Raw genomic sequence first — 13,882 nt, forward strand, 5'->3', positions numbered from 1 at the left:
AACTCCAGACAAGTGCAAGTTGCAAAATAAATGAGTGCCTTCGTGATCGGTGTGTGACACTGGGGTCATTTAGAGCCTGAATTATATTGTACTGACCCATGATTTCAGTTTTCTATTTATTCTAACAGAAAAATACTTAATAACATGGCTACACAACAATGCAGTGCCTTTTTTTTGTATTATCTGTTGTATTTCTGTCTGGGTTTAGCCTGAATATTCTGCTTTTGCCCGTCTGTCAAAGCACTTTGTAAAACTGTTTTTAAAGATGTTATATAAATAAAGTTTATCATTATTACAGTTAGTTCAACAGCTCCACCTACCACAGCCACAAACACAACTGTATCTGAAAATTAACACAGAGTACTGCATTAGGTTTGGAAAAATATGTATTCAGAGTACAAATCTGCCTTCTCACATTATCCCCATTAAAGTAGCTCAACATACAGAAACCTCATTAACTAGTTTTCGTTTACATAAGAGGATGCAGTTTAAATGACACCAGTTATGCTCATTTCCAGCTCCATATTTTTATTGCTGGATTCTACTAGAGCAGCTATGCATGACTCAGTTCAAAATAATATATATATGTATATATATTTGGGAACTGGTGCAGCCTACAAGTTCATCCCTCTTTAGCTCATTGTCCTCCAAGGCCACCCTCCCTTTACACCAACTTTCTTCTGATTGGCTGCCTCTTGCAAACGTAAGGTTTGAACAAAAGGGTAGGCAGAACTTCAGGGCTCACAGCTCCCTAAATGTAAATAGGTACGAAACCTAACAAGCTGCTTATGCTAATTGTTCAGGTGGCCCTGAACTTCATGTAATAAAGTTACATTAGCAGGAATCTAAATAAAAGCTTTTCATTTTTATTTGCAATTTCACTGTTCATTCACAGAAAAACAAGTTCTCTTACAGCCATCAAACCACACAATTGAAATATTCCCACCACATTCACTCTGTATTCAAAATCCAACTGCATAAAATATTTAGGAAAAGCAAAGCATAATTTAAAGGTTCAGTTTACCCAGAGAGGACTGGCAACAGACAGACGACTAAACAAGACTAAGAAAAATGCTCAGCACTTCAAACCTCGGTATAATTAAATGTACACATCGAGTTAAATAAACCCAACTCAGATACACTGGATAGTGCAGCAACAGCTGGTGGTTCTCATTATGTTATTATTGTTCTGCATAGAGAGAATATTTAAAGGATGTATAAAGATGATACAGGGCACACGCCATTAATTAGAGGATAAAGTAAAAAGCCATAATCCTCTTCCTCTGTTGATACACCGAGCTGTGTAATTGTGAAAAATACCACACAAACTTGAAGGCCTGACACACCATTTCAGACATTTTAACTAATATTTCTTCAACTCTTTGCCTGTCTCTTTTCCTCAGCGTGCCTCATTTTGCATGATTGGCAAATCTGCAGCCTCCTCTTAACGTCTCCTCCGCCAGCGCAGACATCAAACCGTGGTGCCTGCCATCATGCCACAGCAACTGTACCCTTTTCATTTGTGTCAAAGATGGAGCAGCTAGACAAGGAGCCTTGAACCAGACATCACAGATAAGATTATTCCTTTGATCTCTGCATGTCAGAGCTTGTGAAAACTGACATGCCGTGAATGTGCAGAGAGTCAAATAAGCAGTATTTCAGGCTCTGACACAGCACAGTAGAACATGAAGCCAATCTGGTCCACCTGGTCCTCTGACAAGCTGCTTAGCAGATTGACAGCCGGTTTGAAGTAACTGTGCAGCGCTCCTTGCTCAAGGTAGCCAATGAGCTCTGTGATACATTGCTGGAATCTTACGTCCAAGCTGGACTCGGACCAGTTGCTCTCGCTGTCACTGAGGTGCAGGATGAGATTGGCCAGCGGGGCGGCTTTGAGCGGTCGCAGGGCAGGGTTCTGTCTGCACACCGCTTTGAGAATTTTAAGGGTGTGTCTGCGGTAGCCCTCATCAGCCGCATCAAGCTGAGCCAGACGTTGCGTCTCCCACGGGTAGAGAGAGAGGTGCCAGGCGTTCACCCAAGGAGAGGTGAGCTCAGGCTGAGCGGTCAGAACCACGTCTCCCTCACTCAGCAGAGGCAACATGGAGACAAACAGGGGCTGACAGTCGCTCTCTGCCCCTCCTGTTGCATTTCCAGGCCTGCAGCATTACAACACAGGAGCGTCAGATCAACATGCACAAACATTATGGGTATTCAAGTAAGACCTGCGGAGTTTCTTTTGACATTATACCTACCACTACTAAATAAACATGTACTCATTCATGGATTTATTTTTACGTGCAGGTAACATGGAAGAAATTTCACTAATCAAAGACACAAATACAGCATCTTCATACAAAAAACATTCACCACTTTTAGGATTTTATTGGTACTGCTAACTTTCAGAACAGTAGTGTTTTCACTCTGTATGCCAAGATGGTTGATTAATTCAGTTTGTTGGTCACATTACTCAAAGATTTGAATGAAAATTTTATTAAAGGTGAGGCTAGGTCTAACTTCTGGGTCAAAATGGTTCTGGATTTTCACTCATCTTGAGATAATTAGGCATTTTGCATAGTATTAGCCCAAGTCTGTATATATAACAAACTAATCTGGAGCAAGATCTTTCTGGATCCAGGAGTTTAGTACATGCATGGTGTGTGCCTTGTCATGCAATGTCAGAGTGCTCTGTTTATTCATGTATTATTTAAGTGATGTCAGCAGTGGATTATTAAAGACAACATATTACTGCATAAAAAGCAAAATTTGCATGTAAATTCCTAAAAAGCAGGACAATAAAAAAAAAAAAAACAAGTCTGCAATTAAGCACGGACACACACCGGATCTCCAGTTTCAGGTCTGGTCCACCGAGTACAGGTCTGACGACGCAGTCCAAAGTGCTGCTGATTGATGGCCAGTTTACAGTTTCCATGACAGCCTTACTGAACATGTTCACAACAGTTTCTGCAGACAGATAGCCCCCCACTAAGTACCTGCAAGACACAAGGAGAGACTCCCGTTTCATACATTTAACAGGAACTTCCTGTCTCATAAAAAAAAAAAAACAACCCCAGATATTTTTGCTTGGGAAGTAGAGGCCAATATACTACACATCTGTTTGATTTAATGCAGACCTAAACATGTGTGGTGATCACCTGTCCCAGTAGCTGCATCCTTTGGGAAAATATTCTAGGTTGAGCCGTCGAACCATCCAGTGCAGAGGATGAGTGAGCAACGTCTCCTCTCCCGGGATGAGACGCCACAGAGAAGACTCCAGCTGTAAAGGCACCAGCAGGCACGCGTGGTCTGCACTGACCACCTGAAGACCCGCACATAACAAAATAATTCCAACACCTTGCTCAAGAAGCAAGTTTCCTGTCAGTTTGGAAAGGGAGTACAGGTTGTTTCGTGTATACCTGCAAATCGTCCAGCAGAGAACCCCCGAGCCTCATTTCTCCCAGAGGCATGTCTGGGTGGCGGCTGTGCAGGAAGCCCTGGATCTCAGTGCAGATGTCCAGAGCCACAGACTGAGCCCTCTGCACCTCCTGTGGTGCTAGCGCCGCCCTCGTGTGGTAGTACTGCTGCAGACGCTCCTAAACAGACACTACATGTCTACTTATGTGCATCACTCAAGGCAAGTTTAAATGATAGAATTATGAGTTATAAAGGCATGGCTAAGATTTTCAGAAGAAATTATATTCTTTTATTATTTCTGCTTATGTGGATGCTATGCACAATACCTCAAAGCAATGTCATGCTTGTTTGACTTCTATATCTTCCACTTGACCAGCACAGGGCTGTGTGCAGCCTAACTAGTGAATAATAAATATGCATCCCCTAAGCACTGCACTTTAAAAAACATGCTGGACATGCATACATGAATGAGGCAACAGTGAGCAGAGGTCTTACAGAGCAGCTGCTGAGACTACATGCATATTCTCTCTGTTCAAGGTGAAGTGTCACAGTGTACCTGCAAAGTCAGGGCGCACAGCTGGAGCCTCTTGGACTTTGACTCCGGTTTAGACTGCACCTCCAGCATCTGAGGCTGTTGGCAGAGATCAGCTGAGTGAAAAGAAAACAGCTGTTATATAATAACAGGAAGCTCAATCCAGTAGAAGCTCTGTGCACTTGTGTCCCCACTTTCAGTTACTCAAATACCTTTCTGCTGTTTGGTTGCCTTGGCGACATGCTTCATCACTACGCCCTCTATGCCCTTCCTGATAAGTGTTGGGGAGGAAGAGACCAAACTCAACTCCTCCCAGCTCTCAGCCATCTTCTGCTCCACCTTTTCATCGTCTGCTGCACGTCCTGCGCGCTCTATCAGCTGAACGAAAACATTCAGCGTCACAGACGTGCAGTCAAGCGTGCACATTAACAAATACAAGTTACATACACTGTTAAATCCCACAGGCAAACAAAGAAAACATTTAGACACAGAAAAATCCTGAAGTCAAAGTACTAATTATGCATAAAGATGCTTTTTAGAATCACATACATATATTACTGGATCATAATTTAAAATTATGTCACTGATTTTTAATCAGAAGCAGAAAGTAGCACAAGACAAATGCTTGAGGTACAAGTACATTAAAACTGTCCTTCAGTAAAGTACTGGAGTAAATATACTCAGTTGTATTCCAGCACTGCTCTCATCCAGTGGTACTGGACACGGTGCCACCTCATGCCCTCCTGTGAACACACCTCTGAGCAGCAGATTTCCATTTCACTACCATCCAAAACCAAACATACAGAAATGTAAAGTACGCGGTCTGTATCTGGGTACAGTTTAACCGCTACTGGCAGCTACAGGAGTGATTTATAAAGTTGAGAAGAGGCAGAAATGATAAGAAAATGTTGAGGAACCTCTCGTTTTTGGCTTCGGATACACAATATTACCAAACTCAACAGGGCATGGGAAAGACGTTGTGATGTGGTGCTAACAAACTCAAAAAACCCCCCCAAAAAAAAAACCACTCACCCGTTTCACTGCCAGTGTAGCAATCCCCAGCAGAGCCGCTCCTCCGACTCCCAGAACCAGCCGGGCATTAGACAGCAGGAAGTCAATCACTACGGCGATGCCTTCCTCTCCTCGCCTCCGACTGCTCTGGAAATTCATTGTTTCCTTTTTTGTGGTCAGCCTTTGGAAAAGGAGCGTGCATGCATTTAGGGGAGCAGACAGCAACACAAGACATGACTGACTGCCAGAGAGGACTAACTTTTTGGGTTTCTCTTTCTTTAGAAATTATTGTATGCAACTGCACTCAAATGTAATGAAGTCTGAATAATTCATGAGACAAAGTGGAATAACATGTATCTATTTAATATGAAAATCAGAGCACACAACCAGCAGAGTAATCTTCGAAGACATGTGGGCACATTAAAGAAACTGAAGCCTTTACACCTGAAATGAGAGGGTGACTGAATGCTTTTGAAAGTCTGAAAATACTGTAAAATCACAGCTTTAACAGCCACAATAAATGTTCTGTTTAAAAAAGTGCTTGCGTCTGAGAGGGCTGGACACAATGATGCTCCTTTCTTTTTTCTTAGCAGGGTGTTCCACAGAACGGAAAGCTAATCAAAAGAATAGTTTTGTACACTGGCCTTTTTCCACATGTGTAATCAATAACATTAATGATGCTTTCATTTTACAGCAGAGCCTCATTAGTTTATTATAGTCCACCAGGCCTTGTTAATGTCATTGATGACACCTGGGATTTTCCTGTTGCAATACATCAACCAGTCTGTTGCTAAAACATTCCTCTGACTATGAGGTCTGTGATCCAGAGCAGTACGAAGCTGCAGTCGAGGAGCTTGTTTAACTTGATTCTAAGCTTCTAGATCTAAACACATGCTGTACATAGCCGAATGTTTGTTGTGCTTATCGTGTTTGGCTCCGGACACCTGATATCCACAAAAAGCCGCAACATATTACTCTAAACCATTTCAAATGACTCCGAGTCCTCTTTCCCTGCTAGAGATACAAGGTCCCAAGACTGAGGGCGTGCTCTATTTATAGACCCGATACAGGCCTGAGTCATCTAGTTGCAGCACGTACAGCACTGAGGTGTCACTGTGAATATCAGAGCAGAGTTCACTGTTCTGTTATCATCAGGCCAATACTTAAATCAGTAGTACTGTTCTCCTATATTACTGACCGCTGTCACAGCGGTGCTTAATCATGCTAGGGCATTCAAAGCTAGCTTTAAGCTTTAATAAATAAATAGAAATTTGATATACACTGATCAAGCATAACATTATGAGCACTGACTGGTGAAGTTGATAACACTGATGATCTCTTCATCATGGCACCTGTTAGTGAGTGGGATATATCGGGGAGCAAGTGAACCTTTTGTCCTCAAAGTTGATGTGTTAGAAGCAGGAAAAATGGGGAAGCGTAAGGATTTGAGTGAGTTTGATAAGGGCCAAAGGTCAGTATCTATCAAAAGTGGTCCAAGGAAGGAACAGTGGTGAACCAGCGACAGGGTCATGGGTGGCCAATTGATGCACATGGGGAGCGAAGGCTGGCCTGTGTGGTTCAATCCAACAGATGAGCTACTGTAGCTCAAAGCGCCAAAACATTTAATGCTGGTTCTGATAGAAAGGTGTCAGAATACACAGTGCATCACAGGTTGTTGTGTATGGGACTGCATAGCCGCAGACCAGTCAGGGTGCTCATGCTGAGCCATCCACTGCCGAAAGTGCCAACAATGGGCACGTGAGCATCAGGACTGAGCCACGGGGTAATGGAAGAAGGTGGTCTGGTTGGATGAATCACCTTTTATTTTACATCACGTCGGGTGCACGTGCAGCGTTTACCTGGGGAACACCTGGCACCAGGATGCACTATGGGAAGAAGGCAAGCCGGTGGAGGCAGTGAGATACTTTGGGCAATGTTCTGCTTGGAAACCTTGGGTCCTGCCATCCATGTGGATTTTACTTTGGCTGTTTTGGCAGCAAAAGGGGGACCAACACAATATTAGACATGTGGTCATAATGTTATGCCTGATCAGTGTTCATATATTTTAGTAAAGCACTGATACATTAACACCAGCAGCAGCATATCCTGCTAGGCTGTAATTGTCAGAGGGAGGGCAGGCAGCCCCTACATGGGGCAGTAAAAAGAAATCATACAAATAAAATACTTTTCTTTTCTTTTCAATAGATTACTGACCAAATACTAAACTGGTCACATGTAGAAAAAGGGAACTCAGACTTCTCCCATAGAAACTTGAAAGGATTCACAATATAATTATGCATCATCCAGCTGCCTGGACTGCAGGCATGTGCACAGAGTACTGTGGGGAAGTTCCTTACTGTTTATAAACTAGTTAATAATAAGGGTAGTAAAGCAGACCTGTGGCTCCACTTGAAGCCACAGGTCTTTGTGGGTTTAATGTCTCTCAGGGTCCACGGTCTCTGAATCCACTATGCTGTGATCAGGGAACTCTCTCGCTGTACACATGGGGTGTCATGCTGCAGAACAAAACTGGGATCAAACAGACGAATAATAATCTGCAAACCCTTCTCTGCATTTATCTGTGTATTTGTGCCTTTGAAGAAGAGTCTGTTCACGTTCTCTAACAGTACGTTAATACGTTGTTGGGGCATTTTACCAAACGGAGGCCTGGAAATTTAAGACAGGAGATTTAAATGAAGCGAGAAACATCTGGAATCCCTCAAACTTTTGTGCATCTCAATATTAACCAGTAGTGACAGTATTTTAGCGCTGACCTCCCCCCTCACCTCCAGCCTTACAAAAAGACAGAAGTAACCGTACAGTAACAGCTGTCCAACTAACAACGCAGACAAAACAAAGCGGCTCTCATTTCTGGTTAGCCGCTAACAGCTGGTTAGCAGCATTAGCAGTCAGTGACATAAGTTCTCTCTTCACCCTCCTGATAAATATGCTTACCACTCGGTGCGAAGAAAAATATAACAACCAGGTCCCGAATCATTAGGATTTGTCAGAGAACGTCTTTCGATGCGTTTTCAGCAGATTAAAAAACTGCCGTCTGTCGTTTGCTTCCATAAATGTCTGAGAGCAGCTGTTGGGTTCTTCGTGTTTTTCATTTCCGTCGGTAATCATCGTCGAGGTGGAATAGCGCCACCTGGTGATGCTCCGAAACAATTAACGGTGGTTTCTTTAGATTCATTCAGTACCTGTCCCTGTATGTAGTTCAACCTGACTTATATATTTTTATTAATTTCCCTGAGTTTGTGATGACGTAGGTTCATGTTTTTTAATAAATAAAAAAACTGATACAGTTTATGTATTTTATTTATTGATTTTGAGGAAGGATGCCTTCTGGTTCTGGTATGATGCATAGTATATCATAACACACCAAAAACCAAAAAAAAAAAAAGGAAAAAAAAGGGGAATATTTACAGTAGATTTGATAGGACAGCTCGTTTCCCATTTGTCTTCCCTCTTAAGTGAAATTCATCACTTAATAATTAACTATTCCAAAGCTATAAAATCAGATTTAAATGGAGATAGCAGGGCTCTACAGCATGGGTGCACAGCCTCCTACTGAAAGTGGCCTACAAGAAAGAGACCTTCAGACTTTATTCAGTGAGCCTCCATTGAAGTCAAAGTTCAACTATTTGCAAATACATGAAAACTGAGCTTTCTTTCATGCAGTCAATGCAGTCTGAGACTCAGGAGCACAAAGTACAGACCAAAATCCTCCGATTGGGCGAGGATGACATGCATTTGTTGCACAGTGTGTGGTTTTGTATTGCTGTGAACTGCAGACTTTTTAACCATAGCTGCACTGCAGTCTTCAGCATAGTGAGAGAACATAAATATCTGTTGGATCAGATGTTAAAGTCCAGATCCTGCCAGATCCCTACTACAAAGTCTGCAGTGGGCAACTTTAGGCAATGCCCCAACTTCAGAGCTCATGCGAGCAAGCTCAGGTTGCCTTTCCACACTTTGTAAGAGTAAAAACATATTCTAGCTTTAAAATGGAAGAAGAAATCATATTTTGGATACCACAGAATCAGACTATTAAAATAAAAATGTCCATAACTGCAGCTGTTTAGCAGCTTGTTTCTGTTTAAGTAAAGCTTTGTTAGAAATGTGGAGTGGCTGGAAAGCTGACTGTAAAGGTAGCGATGCACGTATGCTTCAGTTTTGATTACTGATACTGAGCTATTGTAAATTAAGACATTTATCAGTAAGAGTGACTAATGTTTATCTGCTGTATCACACTGAATCTGAACTTTTAAATTTCTTCCAGGTGTTTAAACACACGCGGTGCATTCCTAATAAATACACATTTGTCAGTATGACAGCAGGCTTCAATAAAGAAACTCTGGAGAGGCAAATTTAGCTTTATTTAATTTAGCGAGGACCTTTTCATTCAAAATCCAAAAACAAACTAAAAACCCATGAAACCACCTCATACTCCTCCACTGTCCACAGAATCATTTCAACTTTAGCCAAGCTACAGAGGGCCATGGGCATCTCCACATCCTGTTTTTAGAAAGCAATTTCTCCTCTGAACCAAGGTTATTTTTGCTCATATGTAACTCCATACTAAGGAGTCAGCTAATGAGTACCTCTGCCAAGCACGGATGACTGAAAGCAAGCAACAAATTTGCGTTTACACAGCAAACCGCAAAGAAATTATTTCTTATCAGACCCAAACTAAACAGGACATAATAGAGGTCGTTCTGCTCAAATTAAACTTATGACCGACCTCGATTTCACCTGATTTAAAAGAGGAAAATTTAGATCTAACAGAACAGTACAGCCTCTGTGGCTCCAAGAAACTTCAGACTGAAACAGGAGTGTAAAACAAGACCTGAGTTTTTCCCATCACTCCTGAAATGGTGCTTCGCTCCAGCTGGCAGACCAGCGGAATAAGCCACGCAGCCGAGTCGAATCATAACACAGCCAGGCTGCGCGTCCGCCAGCTGCTGCAACTTAAAACTGTGATATGGAGGCTAAAGTGAATTTCTGAGGTGGCACAGTGAAGGTACAGGTCAGAAATGTAGGTGCTAAAACTCAAATTCTCAATAAAAGTCCCCCCAATCAGACACTATATAAACATATTGTACATTATAACAAGTTAGATTACAGCTCACAGTTTCCTTTGTACAAGTCCATTCTCCTTTTAGCGCTCAAGGTCTGTACATCTTGGTTACAAAAAAAAAAAAAAAAAAAAAAAAAAAAAATACAACATGCCAGTTTTAGGTATCTATAAACATACAAACAAAAAAGTTTAAATTAACTGAACAGTTTATCAACAGAGCCTAACTGTAGTGAGTAACTCCAAGTGCTGTAATATGTAGCAGAGATGCTAGCTTCGTCTGCCAGAAACACAAACTGATCCAGACTCAAATCAAAGAGCAACGCCATGATGACTGTGCTCCCGGTGCCAAACTAAAACAAAAGGAGCGAGAGAAGTTTGAATGAACAAAAAAATATGACAATACTGAAATACAACGATCAGCCGTAACATTAAAACCACCCAAAATGCTGCGAGCCTCCCTCAGTGCTGCCAAAACACATTTGACCTATCACGCCATAATGGTAGGGGTGTCTTCTTTGGGTGCATGTGTATCCTGCTAGGATGTTTTTGTTTTTTGTTTTTTTGGCTGCTTGAGCCATTTTGTCATGGCTCATTGTCCTACTGGGGAGGGTGCTGTGTTCAGGTCTGCACCAGCATTTAGCTGGTCAAGGTAACATCCACAAAAATACCAGGAACACCCAGAGAATTCCCACGACAGTGCTTCGTCATGAGATGATCAATGTTATTCTGTTCACCTGTCAGCAGTTTTAATGTTGTGGCTGATTGGCTTACATAAAAGAACAGTTATTTATGTTTACATGTGAAAGGAGTCCTCAATGGCGCCTCATTTTGACTTTGCGCCCTGAACCCTCCTGCTGTTTGTCGTAGTCTTGCCCGCGCCTCCTGTAGTTCTCCGAGCTGATGCTGTGACGATGAGGACGGGACAGTGAAGGACGTCTGTTCTCCTCTTTATCCATCTCCAGAACCCTCGGCCTGGTGGAGTCGCATTTGGGTCATTTGTCACATATCCTTTCATAGCACACAGTAATTATTTTGCAGATGTTCCCTTCATACCAACACGCCTCACATGGATTCATGCATCGACTCAGCACCTCAGACCGTAGCTCTGAACCGTGACCAAATATTACACCTCAAAGAGCAGAGCCCAGTGTCACCACTGATCTTACACTGACACTTGTCTCACTGTGTCATCCCGACAGTCATCAACAACTTTTGTCTTTGGCTGAATTTGGTAAAAGTTTCTTTGTACACTTGTGTTTGAATACATTTCACAGTTTTCAAACATCCATTTATGCTGGCAAATGCTTGCATTGCTTGTACTGTTGTAATAATGAAATCTTTTCATAACAAACCTAACCCTGTAATATCATATTTGTCCAGCCTCCCTCTGCCTCGTCGAGTGATTGAGAAAGCGTTTGATGCGCGCCGTCTCCTGCTTGGTGAGAACTAATTAGGGACGCTTATAGGAGGACTCAAAACTGATGCCAGCTGTGCAGCTAATAAAAGACTCATTTTAATAGTCCTAGTTACGGTGACTTGAGGTGAAGAATGTCTGCTTGACAGTAGCAGCCTCATTATCAGGGGGTAGCTGAGAATTTCTAAACACAAGCTATGTTAGAATGACTTAACGGTCCAAAAGTACTGAGAGCAGCACCAATTGTCCAGACCCTTACCAATACTGCAGTACAGAGGAGACCGGTACTAGTACCAATTTAATGCCAAACCCTGGTTTGGATCACTCATTTCAGCCTCAGTGTCCTCTTTCTATTACATTTTCACTCATTTCTGATGTATCAGGATCAGATCAAATAATCCTGTGCTGTCTTTTAAAAGAGTGTCTGGACTGTGAAGACCTCTTGTGTGTTAGCATGTGTGGGTGTATACCTGTGAGCTGCATCAGGGTCTGCTTTGCGATGAGAACGTTTGGCTTTCAGGCGAGCTGGTTTCTGTGCAAGAGAAGTTCTTAAGGAGCTTTCAGAGCCCAGTCGAGGAGCGTCAGGTCTAGTCCTGGCAAAAAAATTAACAGCAGCAGAATAAGAAACACTGTGGAAAGACAGAGATTTCAAATAAGACTGTTGATTCTTAAATTACAGTATGCTGTCTCACTTCCTGAGGATGATTACTGCACGCCTCTCCTTTATGTCCTGGGGCCTGATGCAATGGGTAATGTCATCTGCAGCATAGCCACTGAGAAAGAAAGAAAAACTTTTAGTGACAGCACTCTTGGGCCTGTGGCAACTACACAACAACAGTTACTCAGACAAAGCATGACAGCAAACACTGCTGTAGTTACCTAAGCAGGGTGACGCTCCCTCTCCTCACAGGTAGGACAAACACAGGCTCAGACACCCTGATCGGTTTGAACTGGAAGCGGCAGCCGAAGCAGAGCGCGCTGTCACTGAAGAAGGACACGGACACGATGGGCCGGTCAAAGATGTGCAAAGGATCCACATGTGACACGATGCAGCCCCCTGGCTGATAGTCATTGATGACTGCACTGTTGACAAACCCCTCAGGGATCACTCCGTTTGACACCAGCCGATCGATCACCAGCTCGTGCACCCAGCTCGGGATCTCGTCCACCTCCCCTTTGCGGTACAGCCGCTCCTGACCCGGACCACGCTTCTCCAGCTGGGCTCCATACGTGTAGCCCTCCCCGAAGAAGTACTTGTTGCGAAGGGGCGCCCTATCCACGGTGTGCTCGCGGTAAAGTCCAGCCTCTGCCTGGGCAACCACCTCGTCGATCTTCTTCTCGATGCGTGCGCACTCCTCCGGCGTGAAGATGCTCTTCTGCTGGATGCTGCTCCTCACCCGGCGGGCCTCCTGCTCCCGGAGGTCCGTGCTGTCGTCGCTGTGTTCATACTCGTCGTCGTCGGACTCCCGGTACTTGCGTTTTCGGTGTTTCCCGTTGCTCGTCCCGTCAACGTACTTGTTTTTATAGTCGTCTCTGTGCGGAGTCATGGATTTGAGCTTCTCCCTCAGGTCGGAGTATCCGCTGGCTGCCATGTCAGCCAAAACAAGATGACCGGCGTGCTGCGACGTGGGCTCCTAGCTAACAGATAGCACTATCAGCGCTGCATTTCAGCACCGATTATTAGAGTTAATACGAGCGGATAAGGACGCCAAATGGATGAATATCACTTGCCCAAAGGGTCCACTTACTTTCTCACGGCGCACAAAGTAGCTAACAGTAGCTAAGCTGCTCGGCCGCTCCGTGTCTGCCTTGGTGTGGCAGCTGGCAGTGTGGAGATGACCTGATCGGACTCTCACAAACAAACAGAGCCGTGGCAAACGCACCACGCTCGCTCAGCCTGCACAGACGCTAAAGATATTAGCTGAGCTGCTTGGCTGCCAGCTACCTAGCTAGCTAGTTAGTTAGCTCTGCTAGCCTGGCTGGGTCTGTCCGTCACCGCCTGGAAAAACAGACAAACCACGCAGCAACATTTCACATGTCACACCGTCAAACTCCGAACCACGGCGCTCCGAAGACGTCCCCACGAGTCACGTTTTAAGTCCAACAGTCCGGGAAACGCATTACTTTGCGTGCAGGAATCTTGACCTGTTCTTAGTTTACACCATCTCCAAGAAAAAGGCTTAAAATAAACTCGTGTAACCTGCCAGAAGTCTGCGCATGCTCAGTGAGGATTTGACGGTGAGGGGCGGGGCTAATTCAATTTTGGGAGCCCTGAGGACGCGTTTTAGTCCGCTGCTGCTGTCACACTTTACCTTTTATTTACTCCCATTAAGTTCACTCCTTTCATTCAGATGGCTCTGCTGGTCTATATTTTAATGTTATTAACTGTGCTGGTGCTTATATAGCAGTTATACAAAGAAAGAAAACAATTTCA

General features: G+C 43.6%; 2 protein-coding genes across 3 annotated transcripts; both read right to left on the bottom strand.

Moving 5' to 3' along the window:
• Positions 1-846: 846 nt before the first annotated feature.
• On the bottom strand, positions 847-8,054 carry mief2 (mitochondrial elongation factor 2). The gene is made up of 8 exons (XM_030728054.1): positions 7,907-8,054; positions 4,973-5,132; positions 4,153-4,318; positions 3,965-4,056; positions 3,411-3,587; positions 3,150-3,313; positions 2,835-2,987; positions 847-2,153 (listed from the first exon to the last, which is right to left on the bottom strand). The coding sequence occupies exons 2-8, from the start codon at positions 5,108-5,110 to the stop codon at positions 1,643-1,645; spliced, it is 1,401 nt and encodes a 466-aa protein (XP_030583914.1). The 5' UTR covers positions 5,111-5,132; positions 7,907-8,054; the 3' UTR covers positions 847-1,642.
• A 293-nt stretch (positions 8,055-8,347) lies between these two features.
• alkbh5 (alkB homolog 5, RNA demethylase) lies at positions 8,348-13,668 on the bottom strand. Of its 2 annotated transcripts, XM_030728066.1 has the most exons (5): positions 12,328-13,668; positions 12,141-12,221; positions 11,919-12,041; positions 10,832-11,006; positions 8,349-10,384 (listed from the first exon to the last, which is right to left on the bottom strand). In XM_030728066.1, the coding sequence occupies exons 1-4, from the start codon at positions 13,038-13,040 to the stop codon at positions 10,847-10,849; spliced, it is 1,077 nt and encodes a 358-aa protein (XP_030583926.1). In that variant the 5' UTR covers positions 13,041-13,668; the 3' UTR covers positions 8,349-10,384; positions 10,832-10,846. The 2 variants fall into 2 exon arrangements, with proteins under 2 accessions (XP_030583934.1, XP_030583926.1); XM_030728074.1 differs by having other exon boundaries at positions 8,348-11,006; positions 12,328-13,075.
• Positions 13,669-13,882: the final 214 nt, after the last annotated feature.

Source organism: Archocentrus centrarchus, chromosome 1 (genome assembly GCF_007364275.1).
Source record: "Archocentrus centrarchus isolate MPI-CPG fArcCen1 chromosome 1, fArcCen1, whole genome shotgun sequence".
In the NCBI taxonomy this organism is placed as follows: Eukaryota; Metazoa; Chordata; class Actinopteri; order Cichliformes; family Cichlidae; genus Archocentrus; species Archocentrus centrarchus.

Excerpts from the sequence above, each read along its gene's own strand:
- mief2 (XM_030728054.1), bottom strand. The coding sequence starts at position 5,110 with ATGAATTTCCAGAGCAGTCGGAGGCGAGGAGAGGAAGGCATCGCCGTA. Across the intron at positions 4,057-4,152 it reads GGCAACCAAACAGCAGAAAG|CTGATCTCTGCCAACAGCCT; the intron begins GTATTTGAGTAA and ends CTTTTCACTCAG. Across the intron at positions 2,988-3,149 it reads GGATGCAGCTACTGGGACAG|GTACTTAGTGGGGGGCTATC; the intron begins GTGATCACCACA and ends TGTGTCTTGCAG.
- alkbh5 (XM_030728074.1), bottom strand. The coding sequence starts at position 13,040 with ATGGCAGCCAGCGGATACTCCGACCTGAGGGAGAAGCTCAAATCCATG. Across the intron at positions 12,222-12,327 it reads GGGAGCGTCACCCTGCTTAG|TGGCTATGCTGCAGATGACA; the intron begins GTAACTACAGCA and ends TTTCTTTCTCAG. Across the intron at positions 12,042-12,140 it reads GCAGTAATCATCCTCAGGAA|GACTAGACCTGACGCTCCTC; the intron begins GTGAGACAGCAT and ends TTTTTTTGCCAG.